The sequence below is a fragment of the Zalophus californianus genome, chromosome 2 (assembly GCF_009762305.2).
Source record: "Zalophus californianus isolate mZalCal1 chromosome 2, mZalCal1.pri.v2, whole genome shotgun sequence".
In the NCBI taxonomy this organism is placed as follows: Eukaryota; Metazoa; Chordata; class Mammalia; order Carnivora; family Otariidae; genus Zalophus; species Zalophus californianus.
The window spans coordinates 123,540,406-123,555,446 of record NC_045596.1 but is presented as its reverse complement, the minus strand read 5'-3'; the positions used below and the strand labels follow the sequence as shown (position 1 = coordinate 123,555,446).

Sequence of the window (15,041 nt, the reverse complement as noted above, 5' to 3'; positions counted from 1 at the left end):
ATTACACACAAACTGCACTCTGAAAAATTCAAATTTGAAATAAACACTACCTAGAGAAATGGTAACTTAAAAAAAAAAAAAACTGCCTAGTACCACAATGGGCAAAATCATCAGAACTAACTCCTCTAGAGGGGAGGAATTATGGACTGGTTTAAAAGAGCAAAGCTAAAAATCTGGCGGACTCATCCAATTTTTTTTTTCTCTTTAAGATATAGAACCCGAGAACAACATAGGGAGGTGAGAAAAGACAGAAACAAAGAATGTCCAGGGGAAAGGGTATATACAATACACAGAAACTCTAAAATCCTTTTTTTTTTTTTTTTGGAAGAGGTATAAATTATTTGTCGTGAACACTTAGTGAATCAGGATGGATGGAAAGAGGTTTTTTTTTTTATGGAAAGAGCTATCTTAAGGGAATTTTAAATTAGGACACAGCAAATAAATCTATTCTGTTAAGAGCTTAAGTTTGAGTTGGTAACAAAGTAACAAGAAAGTGGATTAATCCTATTAAAAATCCAAGGTTTGTGACTGGCAATTTTAAATTCATACTAGGAATTATTTATGGATTAAGTAAAATAATTTCTACTGTGTAGCGCCCACCCCGCCTTAATAAGGAGATAACACTCTCATCAATTCTTCAACTTCCTGGAGAAATACTTCTTGGGAAAACATAGCATTCCTTTGTCAGTAACTGAAATCAGGTTGTATCATGCTTGTATCCCCGACTTCGCTGCTCTGAGTCTCATGGAAAGTGAAAACCATTTTCCAGGTCATGAATTTTTGAGGGTTTAGGTATTTTAAAACACCTTGCCAGTTCAGGATTATCTTGAGACATTTCCCCTGAGCACAGCAAACTACCACCTTGTTCAGGGATGCAGATCAAGTGGGATTTTATGAGATTAAGAACAACTTTTGAGACAGCTTAACACTTTGGCGTGAACATGGAGACACCCTGGTTGGAGCTTCCCTTGGACGTGAACAAGAAGATAATAAAAATAATGCTATGATCCTTCTGACCAATTTGCTGCCCAAGTGTGCCTTTCAGCCAAAATATCCCTTTCTTATTTTATTTTTTTAAATTTTACTTTATTATGTTAGTCACCATACACTACATCGTTAGTTTTTGATGTAGTGATCCACGATTCATTGTTTGCGTATATCCCTTTCTGATGCCAACAGAGTCTTCCAATTCTAATCATTATTACACCATCTCTTGGAAATGAGAGAAGTGTTTCTAATTTTAAAATTAACTAAAAGCAGATGCTGGAGTCCCATTAAACTCTTCCAGCTGCTACTGAACCACTGGCAACCTGAGTCTATTTAATTTGGAGCCCACTAATGGTAAAAAGGAAAATCTGACTGCCAAAATTGCACACCCAAGTTAAACCAGAGAGGCAGAAAATGAAAACAGCTCATGAAAGTGAATGTATTCTAAGACAGCTCTCCAACTGATGACGGGCAATTTTTCCTGCGGTTAATAGCTAAAAAAAAAAAAAAAGGTTATTGCTTATTAAATCCTTAATTCAAATACAGCCAAACAAGCAATCCTATCTGCCACACATCAGCTGATTTTATTCATCTTGGTTTATGCTTCCGAAAACTGAGTCTTCCCTACAATGCTTTTGGATGCAGGCAGGTTTAAATGCATTGACAGTATACCTGAGGGCATTGTTAATATTGATTAATTAAAGTGAGATATCAAGTTAATTAATATTTAGCAAGGTCAAAATGACAGATTGGTTTGACATGCAGGCCCTCCAGCCTGATGAGTTATCATCACTCCTCAAGAGGCAGCCTGCTTTGGGGTGGGGAGGGAAGTGGGGCCCCTTACAGGTGGCACTGAGATGACAGCAGCGTGTAATGTAAAAGCGCTTTGTCATTCACGTAATGTCTGGGGTAATGAAATGAATTCGCTTTCTGGCTTCCTCTAGTCTGCGATGCCAAAGAACACTGTGTTATCAGCACAGATGGAGCATGCATGGTTCTGGAGAAGAGCCTGGTGCAAACTACAAACAAGCCACTGTGAATACCAATGAATCCCGGAGAATCAGATCCTTGCTGTCAAGTGACAGTTTTGGAAGCAACATAAAAATGAGTGAGTCCCAATGGTCTTGTCCAACCAAATGTACTGTCAAGACTCTGGACAGGCAATTTGGAAGCCATGCAAATCGCAGAGGCCTGGCTGCTTCTTTCCTCTGAGAAGCAAGGGCAAGAAGACATTCACCCATGAGCCTGCATTCTTTTTCCACCACCCCCCCACCACCACCATTTCTTAGTCAGTAAAGAGGGAGTGGATATCTGGGCTGAGGCAAACACTAATCTTCTCTGCATCAGCTAGTTCTGCTCAGGAGAAAGCTCATCTAGGCAGTAGAAGAACAGAATAGATTCACAAGTATGCTGTACATTACTATGAAATATTAAGTGGTGAAGTCAATGAACATAAACAAATAATGCATGGAAAATGATTAGAAAAGAGGCATACCCATCAACATACTCAGAAGTCTCTGGACCTTTGAACTCACCCCCACAACTCTGTACAATCCTTGGTCATTTATACCTATTGGAAGAGACAAAGTGTTAGCAAAATACAAGACTGTCATATTTTAAAAGCTGGGAACAAACAATTGCATTCAGAATCTTTGCTAACTCACATTAGCATTCCTGTTGACTATAAAAATAACGTTCGACAAAAGCAAGTGTTTACCAACTTGTTTTAGCAGCTTGGTATTCATGAGTTATGGTTGGAAAATAATCTCATAAAAACAATGTTCCATGTGGACAAAATGTAATGAGTCAATGTTAATGAAAGAAGTTCCTTAAGTAGTACTCATGTGTACCAATGCACTCTGTAAAGATGCATTGTAACTTTTGTGTTTATTATGTTTATTTATTCTTGACGTTTTTTTTGAAAAGTTTTAGCCTTTTAAAAATAACATGGTGCTAATTAGTACACAGAAAGAAATCGTTATTTGGATGATTCTTTAAGACCATGGAAATGCATTCAAAATTAAGGCAGAACTGTTTTTGTTTTTGTTTTTGGGTGGCTCAGTTGGCTGGGCAACTGCCTTCGGCTCAGGTCATGATCCTGGAGTCCCGGAATCGAGTCCCACATTGGGCTCCCTCCTGAGCAGGGGGGTCTGCTTCTCCCTCTGACCCTCTCATGCTCTCTCTCTCTCTATCTCATTCTTTCTCAAATAATAAAATCTTTAAAAAATAAATACATAAATAAATAAATAAATAAAATGAACCAAATCACAGCATTCTCTCTCTGCAGAGCCAGGGAAACAAAATATCTCTTTGCACAACAGACAAGAAGTAAAGGCAAGAAAATGTCCTATCGAACATAATTTATTCTATCGAATACGTGGCACGTTTGGATTCTGATTTGAACAAACCAACTTGTAAAAGGGCATTTTTCAGGCAATCCGGAAACTCTGAGTGACATTAAGATTAGGTCAGAAAATGTCGCTATTTTTTTAAGGTACATACCGAAAAGAGTGAAAGGAACCTATCTAAGATTTGCTTTAAGAGCAATTTTAGTAAAATCTTTATAACTGTTGAGCCTGAGTAATAGGAATATAAGAGAGTTCACTGTACCACTCTCTCTACTGTTTTTATGCTTGGAACCTTTCATGATAAAATACTGACTTTCAAAAAAACAAGACTCATCTTTATTTCTCAAGAGAGTTACAGCGTGCTGCCTGTGGTTACGGTCTGCACTACGGGTGTTAAAGCTCACAAGAACACAACTGGCTGAAAGGAAGATGATGCCTCTAATCCTTCAAGTTTCCAAAACAAAACATCACCCAAAAGGCCCTGGAATTTGCCCAAGGGGGCTTACTTTCTTTTTGCCTCCCTGCATGGGTGATGAATAGAATACCAGGCAGATTCTGAAGGGCTGGATTCAGGTCAAGGCTCAGTCACTCCTGAACTCCGAGACCTTGGGCAGAGAGACCAGAGATTTCTCTGAGTCTTAATGAGGTACCTGAGATCAAGGATAGTATCTGGCACCTTGTGTTACGGTGGGAGGATACTGAGACAATATTAACACATGTACTGTCGATTCTTACATACCACACACATACAAACTCTTATTATTCCTTGCAAAAAGAAGTCTTTATTTTCCTTTTCTCTTTTTGCCTTTCATTTATTTCTCCTTAATCATTTTTTAAGCTTCTCAAATGTCCTACTTGTCTATTATATGAAAAATTTTGTGTCCCCCCAAAATCCATAACCCTCACTACCTCAGAATTTGACTGTTTGGAAATAAAGTCTTTAAAAGAGGTAATTAAGTTAAAAATTAAGTCATTAGGGTAGGCCCTAAACCAGTATGACCAATGTTCCTATAAGAAGTTGGGAAACAGGGGGCGGAGCAAGATGGCGGAGGAGTAGGAGAGGTAGAATTCGTCTGGTCTCAGGAATTCAGCTGAATAGGGATCAAACCATTCTGAACACCTACGAACTCAACAGGAGATCGAAGAGGAGAGTAGCAACAACTCTCTGAACAGAGAAGCGACCACTTACTGGAAGGCAGGACGTGCGGAGAAGTGAATCCGAGGCGATATTCGGGAGGATAGACGGCGGGGGAGGGGCCTCCGCCGCTTCTGGCAAGTGATAGAGCCGCGGAGCACAAAATCGGACCTTTTAGAAGTTGGCTCCGCTGAGGGACGTCGCTGCGGTGGCTAAGCAGGGGGTGGAATCCTCCCGGGACAGTGGGGTCTCAGGACCCATGGGGTCACAGAAAGACCGGGGGTGCCTGAGTGCGGCAGAGCTCCCAGGTATCGGAGCGGGGAAGACTGCTGCATAGACGGAGCCGAGGTGCGGGCTCTCAGCTCGGGGTGGCCATAAACTGTGATCCGCGGCCCAGTCGGGCCACTGATCCTCCAGCAGGGACCCAACAAGCGGCAGAGCCGGGGAGACTCCCCTTCCTTCCCAGGGAGGAGCGGCGCAGGAACGCACCGCAGGGATCTGCTGGGTTTGGAGACTCCACACGGGGGTCGGGTGCCAGAGATAGCAACGCTCGGTCACAGGCCGGGTGAGCACGGAGTGCGGCCGGAGACCAGGGAGACGGGAGTGACTGCTTTTCTCTGGGGGGCGCACTGAGGAGCGGGGCCCCAAGTTCTCGGCTCCTCCGGGTGGAGATTGGGAGGCCACCATTTTTGCCCTGGTCCTCCAGAGCTGTGCCGAGAGCTTGCAGGGAACAAAAGCTCCTGAGAGCAAACCCAAGCAGCTTCCTTAGCCCGGACCGACAAGGGCGGGGCAATTCCGCCTCCGGCAAAGACATTTGGAAACCAGAGCAACAGGCCCCTCCCCCAGAAGATCAGCACGAGCAGCCAGCAAGCCAAGACCAAGTTCACCGATCAAGGAGAACGGGAGAACTCCAGCGCTAGGGGAATACTGCACATAGAATTCATGGCTTTTTTTTACCATGATTCATTAGTTCATCAAAGTTAATTTTTGTTAACTTTTTTTTTATTTTTCTTTTTCCCTTTTTCAACCAACATCTTATCAATTCCTTTTTAAAAAAAAAAAATTTTTTTTATTTTTCATTTTTAGAGTCATATTTTATCCCTTCATAGTAGTTACCCTTATTTTTGGCATATATATATATATGTTGTTCTCTCTTTAAAATTTTGAGATACAGTTTCTTCTAACAGATCAAAATATACCCTAAATCACTAGTGTATGGCTTTGTTCTAGTCTCCTGCCTGATCACATTCTCTCCCTTTTTCTTTTTTTTCTTAAATCTTTCTTTTTTCAAACAACTTCTTATCTTATCAAGTCCTTTTATAAAATCTTTTATAATTTTCATCTTCACAGTCATCTTCCATCCCTTCATTGTATCAACCCTTATTTTGTACATATATGTCTTTCTTCCTTTAAAATTTTAGGAGGCACTTTTTTCTAACAGACCAAAATACGCCGAAAATCTAGTGTGTGGCACTGATCTATACACTAGTCTGATCATATTTGATCATATTCTGCTTTTTTTATATTGTTCTGTTTTTGTTTTTTTCTTTTTTTTTTTTTTTCCTCTTTCTTTTTTCTTTCTTTCCCTTTCTTTTCCCCTGGCTTCAGGTCTTTTCTCCTTTGTATATAGTATATTTGCTGGGGACGTTGTAAACCTGTTAGCATTTTGTTCTCTCATTCACCTATTCTCCTCTGGACAAAATGACAAGACGAAAAAAATCACCTCAGCAAAAAGAACAAGAGGTAGTACCGTCAGCCAGGGACCTACTCAATACGGACATTAGTACGATGTCGGACCTAGAGTTCAGAATCATGACTTTAAAGATACTAGCTGGGCTTGAAAAAAGCGTGGAAGTTACTAGAGAAACCCTTTCTGGAGAAATAAAAGAACTAAAATCTAACCAAGTCGAAATCAAAAAGGCTATTGATGAGGTGCAATCAAAAATGGGGGCACTAACTGCTAGGATAAATGAGGCAGAAGAGAGAATCAGCGATATAGAAGACCAAATGATGGAAAATAAAGAGGCTGAGAAAAAGAGGGAGAAACAACTACAGGATCACGAGGGCAGAATTCGAGAGATAAGTGATACGATAAGACGAAACAACATTAGAATAATTGGGATCCCAGAAGAAGAAGAGAGAGAGAGGGTGGCAGAAGGTATATTGGAGCAAATAATAGCAGAGAACTTCCCTAATGTGAGGAAGGAAACAGGCATCAAAATCCAGGAGGCACAGAGAACCCCTCTCAAAATCAATAATAAAAGGTCAACACCCCGACATCTAATAGTAAAACTTACGAGTCTCAGAGACAAAGAGAAAATCCTGAAAGCAGCTCGGGAGAAGAGACATGTAACCTACAATGGTAGAAACATTAGATTGGCAACAGACCTATCCACAGAGACCTGGCAGGCCAGAAAGGACTGGCAAGATATCTTCAGAGCACTAAACGAGAAAAATATGCAGCCAAGAATACTATATCCAGCTAGGCTGTCACTGAAAATAGAAGGAGAGATAAAAAGCTTCCAGAACAAACAAAAACTAAAGGAATTTGCAAACACGAAACCAGCCCTCCAAGAAATATTGAAAGGGGTCCTCTAAGCAAAGAGAGAGCCTAAAAGCAGCAAAGATCAGAAAGGAACACTGACAACATACAGTAACAGTCACCTTACAGGCAATACAATGGCACTAAATTCATACCTTTCAATAGTTACCCTGAATGTAAATGGGCTCAATGCCCCAATCAAAAGACACAGGCGATCAGACTGGATTCAAAAACAAGACCCATCCATATGCTGTCTGCAAGAGACTCATTTTAGACCCAAAGGCACCCCCAGATTGAAAGTGAGGGGGTGGAAAACCATTTACCATGCTAATGGACACCAAAAGAAAGCTGGGGTGGCAATCCTTATATCAGACAAACTAGATTTTAAAACAAAGACTGTAATAAGAGATGAGGAAGGACACTATATCCTACTTAAAGGGTCTATCCAACAAGAAGATCTAACAATTGTAAATGTCTATGCCCTGAACATGGGATCAGCCAATTATATAAGGCAATTAATAACAAAAGCAAAGAAACACATTGACAACAATACAATAGTAGTGGGAGACTTTAACACCCCCCTGACTGAAATGCACAGATCATCTAAGCAAAAGATCAACAAGGAAATAAAGACTTTAAATGACACACTGGACCAAATGGACTTCACAGACATATTCAGAACATTCCATCCCAAAGCAACGGAACACACATTCTTCTCTAGTGCCCATGGAACATTCTCCAGAATTGATCACATCCTAGGTCACAAATCAGGTCTCAACCGGTACCAAAAGATTGGGATCATTCCCTGCATATTTTCAGACCACAATGCTTTGAAACTAGAACTCAATCACAAAAGGAAAGTCGGAAAGAACTCAAATACATGGAGGCTAAAGAGCATCCTACTAAAGAATGAATGGGTCAACCAGGAAATTAAAGAAGAATTAAAAAAATTCATGGAAACCAATGAAAATGAAAACACAACTGTTCAAAATATTTGGGATACAGCAAAGGCAGTCCTGAGAGGAAAGTATATAGCAATACAAGCCTTTCTCAAGAAACAAGAAAGGTCTCAAATACACAACCTAACCCTACACCTAAAGGAGCTGGAGAAAGAACAGCAAATAAAGCCTAAACCCAGCAGGAGAAGAGAAATAATAAAGATCAGAGCAGAAATCAATGAACTAGAAACCAAAAGAACAGTAGAACAGATCAACGAAACTAGGAGACGGTTCTTTGAAAGAATTAACAAGATTGATAAACCCCTGGCCAGACATAACAAAAAGAAAAGAGAAATGACCCAAATCAACAAAATCATGAATGAAAGAGAAGAGATCACAAACAACACCAAAGAAATACAAACAATTATAAGAACATATTATGAGCAACTCTATGCCAGCAAATTAGATAACCTGGAAGAAATGGGTGCAATTCCTAGAGATGTATCAACTACCAAAATTGAACCAGGAAGACATAGAAAACCTGAACAGACCTATAACCACTAAGGAAATTGAAGCAGTCATCAAAAATCTCCCAAGAAACAAAAGCCCAGGGCCAGACGGCTTCCCAGGGGAATTCTATCAGACATTTAAAGAAGAATTAATACCTATTCTCCTGAAACTGTTCCAAAAAATAGAAATGGAAGGAAAACTTCTGAACTCTCCCAAAACCAGACAAGGACCCCATCAAAAAGGAGAATTACAGACCAATATCCTTGATGAACATGGATGCAAAAATTCTCACCAAAATACTATGGGATATAGCCAATAGGATCCAACAGTACATTAAAAGGATTATTCACCACAACCAAGTGGGATTTATCCCTGGGCTGCAAGGCTGGTTCAACATCTGCAAATCAATCAACGTGATACAATACATTAACAAAAGAAAGAACAAGAATCATAGGATCCTCTCAATAGATGCAGAAAAAGCATTTGACAAAGTGCAGCATCCTTTCTTGATCAAAACTCTTCAGAGTATAGGGTTAGAGGGTACATACCTCAATATCATAAAAGCCATCTGTGAAAAACCTACAGCGAATATCATTCACAATGGGGAAAGGCTGAGAGCTTTTCCCCTAAGGTCAGGAACGCGGCAGGGATGTCCACTCTCACCACTGCTATTCAACATAGTATTAAAAGTCCTAGCCACAGCAATCAGACAACAAAAAGAAATCAAAGGCATCCAAATCGGCAAAGAGGAAGTCAAACTCTCACTCTTTGCAGATGATATGATAATGTATGTGGAAAACCCAAAAGACTCCACCCCAAAACTGCTAGAACTCATACAGGAATTCAGTCAAGTAGCAGGCTATAAAATCAACGCACAGAAATCAGTGGCATTCCTATACACCAACAACAAGACAGAGGAGAGACAAATCAAGGAGTCGATCCCATTTACAATTGCACCCAAAACCATAAGATACCTAGGAATAAATTTAACCAAAGAGGCAAAGGGTCTGTACTCAGAAAACTATAAAATACTCATGAAAGAAATTGAAGAAGACACAAAGAAATGGAAAAACGTTCCATGCTCATGGATTGGGAGAACCAACACTGTGAAGATGTCAATGCTACCTAGAGCAATCTACTCATTCAATGCAATCCCCATCAAAATACCATCCACTTTTTTCAAAGAAATGGAACAAATAATCCTAAAATTTGTATGGAACCAGAAGAGACCCCGAATAGCCAGAGGAATCTTGAAAAAGAAAAGCAAAGCTGGCGGCATCACAATTCCGGACTTCCAGCTCTATTACAAAGCTGTCATCATCTACACAGTATGGTACTGGCACAAAAACAGACACATAGATCAATGGAACAGAATCGAGAGCCCAGAAATGGACCCTCAACTCTATGGTCAACTTATCTTTGACAAAGCAGGAAAGAATATCCAATGGAAAAAAGACAGTCTCTTCAACAAATGGTGTTGGGAAAATTGGACAGCCACATGCAGAAGAATGAAACTGGACCATTTCCTTACACCACACACCAAAATAGACTCCAAATGGTTGAAAGACCTAAACGTGAGACAAGAGTCCATCCAAATCCTAAAGGAGAACACACGTAGCAACCTCTTCGACCTCAGCCGCAGCAACTTCTTCCTAGAAACACCGCCAAAGGCACGGGAAGCCAGGACAAAAATGAACTATTGGGATTTCATCAAGATAAAAAGCTTTTGCACAGCAAAAGAAACAGTTCACAAAACCAAAAGACAACCGACAGAATGGGAGAAAATATTTGCAAATGACAGATCAGATAAAGGGCTAGTATCCAAAATCTATAAAGAACTTATCAAACTCAACACCCAAAGAATAATCCAATCAAGAAATGGGCAGAAGACATGAACAGACATTTTTCCAAAGAAGACATCCAAATGGCCAACAGGCACATGAAAAAGTGCTCAACATCGCTCGGCATCAGGGAAATCCAAATCAAAACCTCAATGAGATACCACCTCACACCCATCAGAATGGCTAAAATTAACAAGTCAGGGAACGACAGATGTTGGCGGGGTTGTGGAGAAAGGGGAACCCTCCTACACTGTTGGTTGGAATGCAAGCTCGTGCAACCACTCTGGAAAACAGTATGGAGGGTCCTCAAACAGTTGAAATTAGAGCTACCATTCGATCCAGCAATTGCACTACTGGGTATTTACCACAAAGACACAAATGTAGGGACCCGAAGGGGTACGTGCACCCCAATGTTTATAGCAGCAATGTCCACAATAGCCAAACTGTGGAAAGAGCCAGCATGTCCATCGACAGATGAATGGATAAAGAAGATGTGGTATATATACACAATGGAATATTATGCAGCCATCAAAAGGAATGACAGCTTGCCATTTGCAACGACGTGGATGGAACTGGAGGGTCTTATGCTTAGTGAAATAAGTCAATCAGAGAAAGACATGTATCATATGACCTCAATGATATGAGGAATTCTTAATCTCAGGAAACAAACTGAGTGTTACTGGAGTGGTTGGGGGTGGGAGGGATGGGGTGGCTGGGTGACAGACATTGGGGAGGGTATGTGCTACGGTGAGCTCTGTGAATTGTGCAAGACTGTTGAATCACAGATCTGTACTTCTGAAACAAATAATGCAACATATTTTAAGAAAAAAGAAAAAGAAGAAGATAACAGGAGAGGAAGAATGAAGGGGAGTAAGTCAGAGGGGGAGACGAAACATGAGAGATGATGGACTCTGAAAAACAAACTGAGGGTTCTAGAGGGGAGGAGGGTAGGGGGATGGGTTAGCCTGGTGATGGGTATTAAAGAGGGCACATTCTGCATGGAGCACTGGGTGTTATGAACAAACAATGAATCATGGAACACTACATCAAAAACTAATGATGTAATATATGGTGATTAACATAACAATAAAAAATTAAAAAAAAAAGAAGTTGGGAAACACACACACAGAGAAGATGATGTGAAGACACAGGGAGAAGACAGTCAACTACAAACCAAGGACAGGGGCCCTCAGAAGAAACCAGCCCTGCTGACACATGGACCTCAGGTTTCTGGCCCCAAGAATTCTGAGAAAATAAATTTCTATTGTTTAAGCCACCCAGTCTGTGGTACTTCACTATGGTAGTCCAAGCAAACACATACACCTTCTCTCTCAATTATCTCCAAAGAGCTCAAAGAACCAGAAGAGCAAAGACTAGCCTTTCAGTCTACACATGTCTGTTCTAAAGATGCTTTGAATGCTAAAGAATCCCCAAAATAGCAGAGAGGCATCCTCCTGATGGGGAAGCTCACGGACTCCAAGAGAGAGAGAAAAATTCAGGTCAGCCCTGCCAGGAGTTGATAAAAAGGAAAGGAAATTGTCAAGAAACACAAAAATCAGAGTTTGAGCCTGCTACAAGAGAAAAGACTGGGCTTCATTCCTTCCTTCCCCTAGAGGCCACAAGGCCATGTCCCAAGAGTTTAAAATACCAGAGGATTTTTTTCTCAGTACTCCTCTATATAAGAAACCTAAAATAGTTTGACCTCAGTGCCAGAAGCCAAAAGAGCAAGTCATATTCTGCAGTCAAACAAACGTGCATCTTTGAGAAGGGACTAAAATACATAAAGAAATGAAGTAAGAATGTTACCTCAGCAATAATCATCACTCTGTGCTGGTAATTACTATCAGATAATTGATCAAGTTCAAATTCATCAACCTGAGAGAAGCTGAGTTAATTGCTAATGCATAATGAAAGGTGCAAGGGAGAACTGATGCTATTCAATGCAGTTTCCACTTTTTTAAGATGGAATTTAAATAAACCTCTTATTAAAACAGCTTGGAAACAGCCCGTAAAACACACACACACACACACACACACACACACACACACACGTCATGTAGGATTTTCTTATTACAATGTCCTTAAAATTAAGAAAATTGGAACATACTTTATATCTATGAACACACTCTCTTCACAAATTACTCCACTGTCAAGTATTTATTCATCAAATATGTGCCAGGTACTGTTTTAGCTGCCTGAGATTCAACGGTTAGCAAAATGAAGTCCCATCCGGACCTTCAAAACCAGATAAAAATCCCACCTTTTCTACCACCAGCCCACAGTGATATTTCCTTTCTCTGAATGTGACTCATAATTAATTCCTCTTAAAAACCAAAAAAATAAAACAAGCCCACAATCTCTTATTTGCAATTCCCAAAATCAAAATCTGAATGCTTGACCTGACATCAGATTAGTTATGTATTTTTCCCCCACTCAGTGTGAATATTCCTAATTAAAACCATGTTAAAGGCAATTTCCACACACAACCTAGCTGGAGATGTTACATACTGTCTACATGACCTTTCTAAAAACACATCCAACCTCATGATTTTCAGCCCTGTGTTCTACCTTCTCTTCCCAAATACACAGAGACATGGAAAGATCCTAGGTCAATCTTGGTTTTTGTTTTTAATAGCTTTCATGGTGCCTTGTATAGAATAGTTGAAGAGGCATGGCCAGGGTGATCTGACTCAAAATTAACTTGGAACTACAGATATAGATTGGACTTGGACCAAAGCAGACATTACAATTAGGAACTAAAAACTTAAAATATCCAAGTTATTACAACTTTTTCAGGATATCAACATTCCCTGATGTCATTACAAGACTTTCTAACTTTTAACAAAAATTCGTCATCTGATCAAAGTGTTATAGACCCAAGGATTTTTTTCTCTTTTAATAAATAAGATCGTTTCTGATCAGTAGTAAAGAAAGGGTAAGCGCTCTCCGTCACCATGATAAGCAGCTGCTCACAGCTGTCCTCGGGCAAAGTGGACAAGGTGAAATCAGATGTGTCCTCCTTCCCACCACCTGTCTCCTCCAATCTCACACAGTCCTGTCACTGAGCACTAGCCACATCTTTCTTGAGGAGAAAGTCAAAAAGTGGAAATGAGTCAGGTTTCATCATCATCTCTGCCCAACAGCTTTCCTCTCAGAACCCAGAAGATGCTGCCAGAACCAGAGTCTATTCTACTCCATAAAACATCTGCAGAGAACTGCCCAACACCAGTGGGCACTCAGGCCCTGGCAGGTGAGCTGGAGAAGCAAAAAAATAAGACGCTCTGGGACAACAAAAGAATTAGATGCAAAAGGAAAAGAAAGCCAAAGAGGGTAGATAAGTTCAGTTAAACAACAGAGGTGGGTGCAAAGGCTGGAGTGGCTGCAACTGACAAACGTATTGAGTAAGAAGAACACAGGAAGCGGCATTTAGAGTAAAGGAAGCAGAAGAGAGAAGCACACACAGAGGAAAGGTCAACAAAGAAGAGAATGAAAGGAAGAAGAAATTGGAAATCAATGAGAAGATAACAGACTGGAAATTATGTAACATTTAAATTCTTATTAATTTCATAAAATAATGTGTACTTACTATATTTTAAGCACTAAGGTAGAATAAAGTGAAGACAGGGTAAAATTTGAAAGAGAATTAAAATTAAAAGAGAGAGCAACTTGGGCCCAACCCAGCCATAAAGTCTTTCCTTTCCTTTCTGGCTTCAGGAGCAGATTCCATACCTGATAACTCAGGATTCTTAATAACTTGCATGATCCTCAGCACATGGTATACATTTAACAAATTGGATAAATTAATGGATAAACTGAATAAATGATTAATAAGTTGATTGATCTGTAAAGTGATAAGAACAGAAAATAAAAAGGGACAGAAAAGGTTGTTAGTAGAAAAGACAGATATAACAGTATAAAAGAATAAGACTCAAAGTGGAACTTAAATATTTTTGATGGTAACAGGCACAAAATCACTAAAAAGAATTTTCCAGGTGTATGATTCTACAGAAATAAATGACCATATGTTATGGGTCTATCAACTAACATTCATTCAGGTCTCATCAAGTAACCAGCAGAGTGCTTGATATTTGTGGAAGGACTGAATCATTTATTTGCATGTGCGCAAGTTGACAACGGGGTGAAAGGTCATTAATATTCAGGTTCACATTCACAGAATTTACATCAAAAGTCTGCCACATGTCATCATTAATAAGGCATCCACACACACGGACGCACGCAAGCGTAAATACAAATGTAGGTCTACATGTCCCCCAGCGCTGCAAAGACGATTCCCCTTTGGGCTATGTAATGAACAAACATAAAATTTTATGCATATGTAAATATTAATCATAGTTGTAAATATGTTATACAATTATATATTATAAATATTAACTAACCTTGAAAGACTCTTGAAAATAAAAGGAAAAAAGCACTATAGGTAAAATGATTAGGAAAAATTGTGAGGAAATGACCCAGCAACAAGGCTAAGAATGATATGCTATAAAGGTGACTCCAAAAACAGCAATGATGAGGACCATGACTATTGCTTCAGGTCATCAGTGAATTACACAAATTTGATAATGTGTCCCTTACATCTATTTATAACTAATCTCCAATAAACACTCTATTTACATGTCTGTGCAAATGCAATAAGCACTTTCCAGGCTATCCACTGAACTGGGTTACATAAAAATAAACAGCTTCATACACAAAGATGCTCTTCCAAGATACCGGACAATT

General features: G+C 39.8%; 1 protein-coding gene across 2 annotated transcripts in view; it reads right to left on the bottom strand.

Annotated features, from left to right (window-relative positions):
• The window catches only part of ARHGAP10 (Rho GTPase activating protein 10), a 341,466-nt gene that overhangs the window by 151,146 nt on the left and 175,279 nt on the right, over window positions 1-15,041 (bottom strand). For both annotated transcript variants that reach the window (XM_027599802.2, XM_027599803.2), the window contains exon 14: window positions 2,483-2,557. In XM_027599802.2, the coding sequence (XP_027455603.1) occupies window positions 2,483-2,557 (75 nt within the window). The remainder of the gene's footprint in view (window positions 1-2,482; window positions 2,558-15,041) is intronic.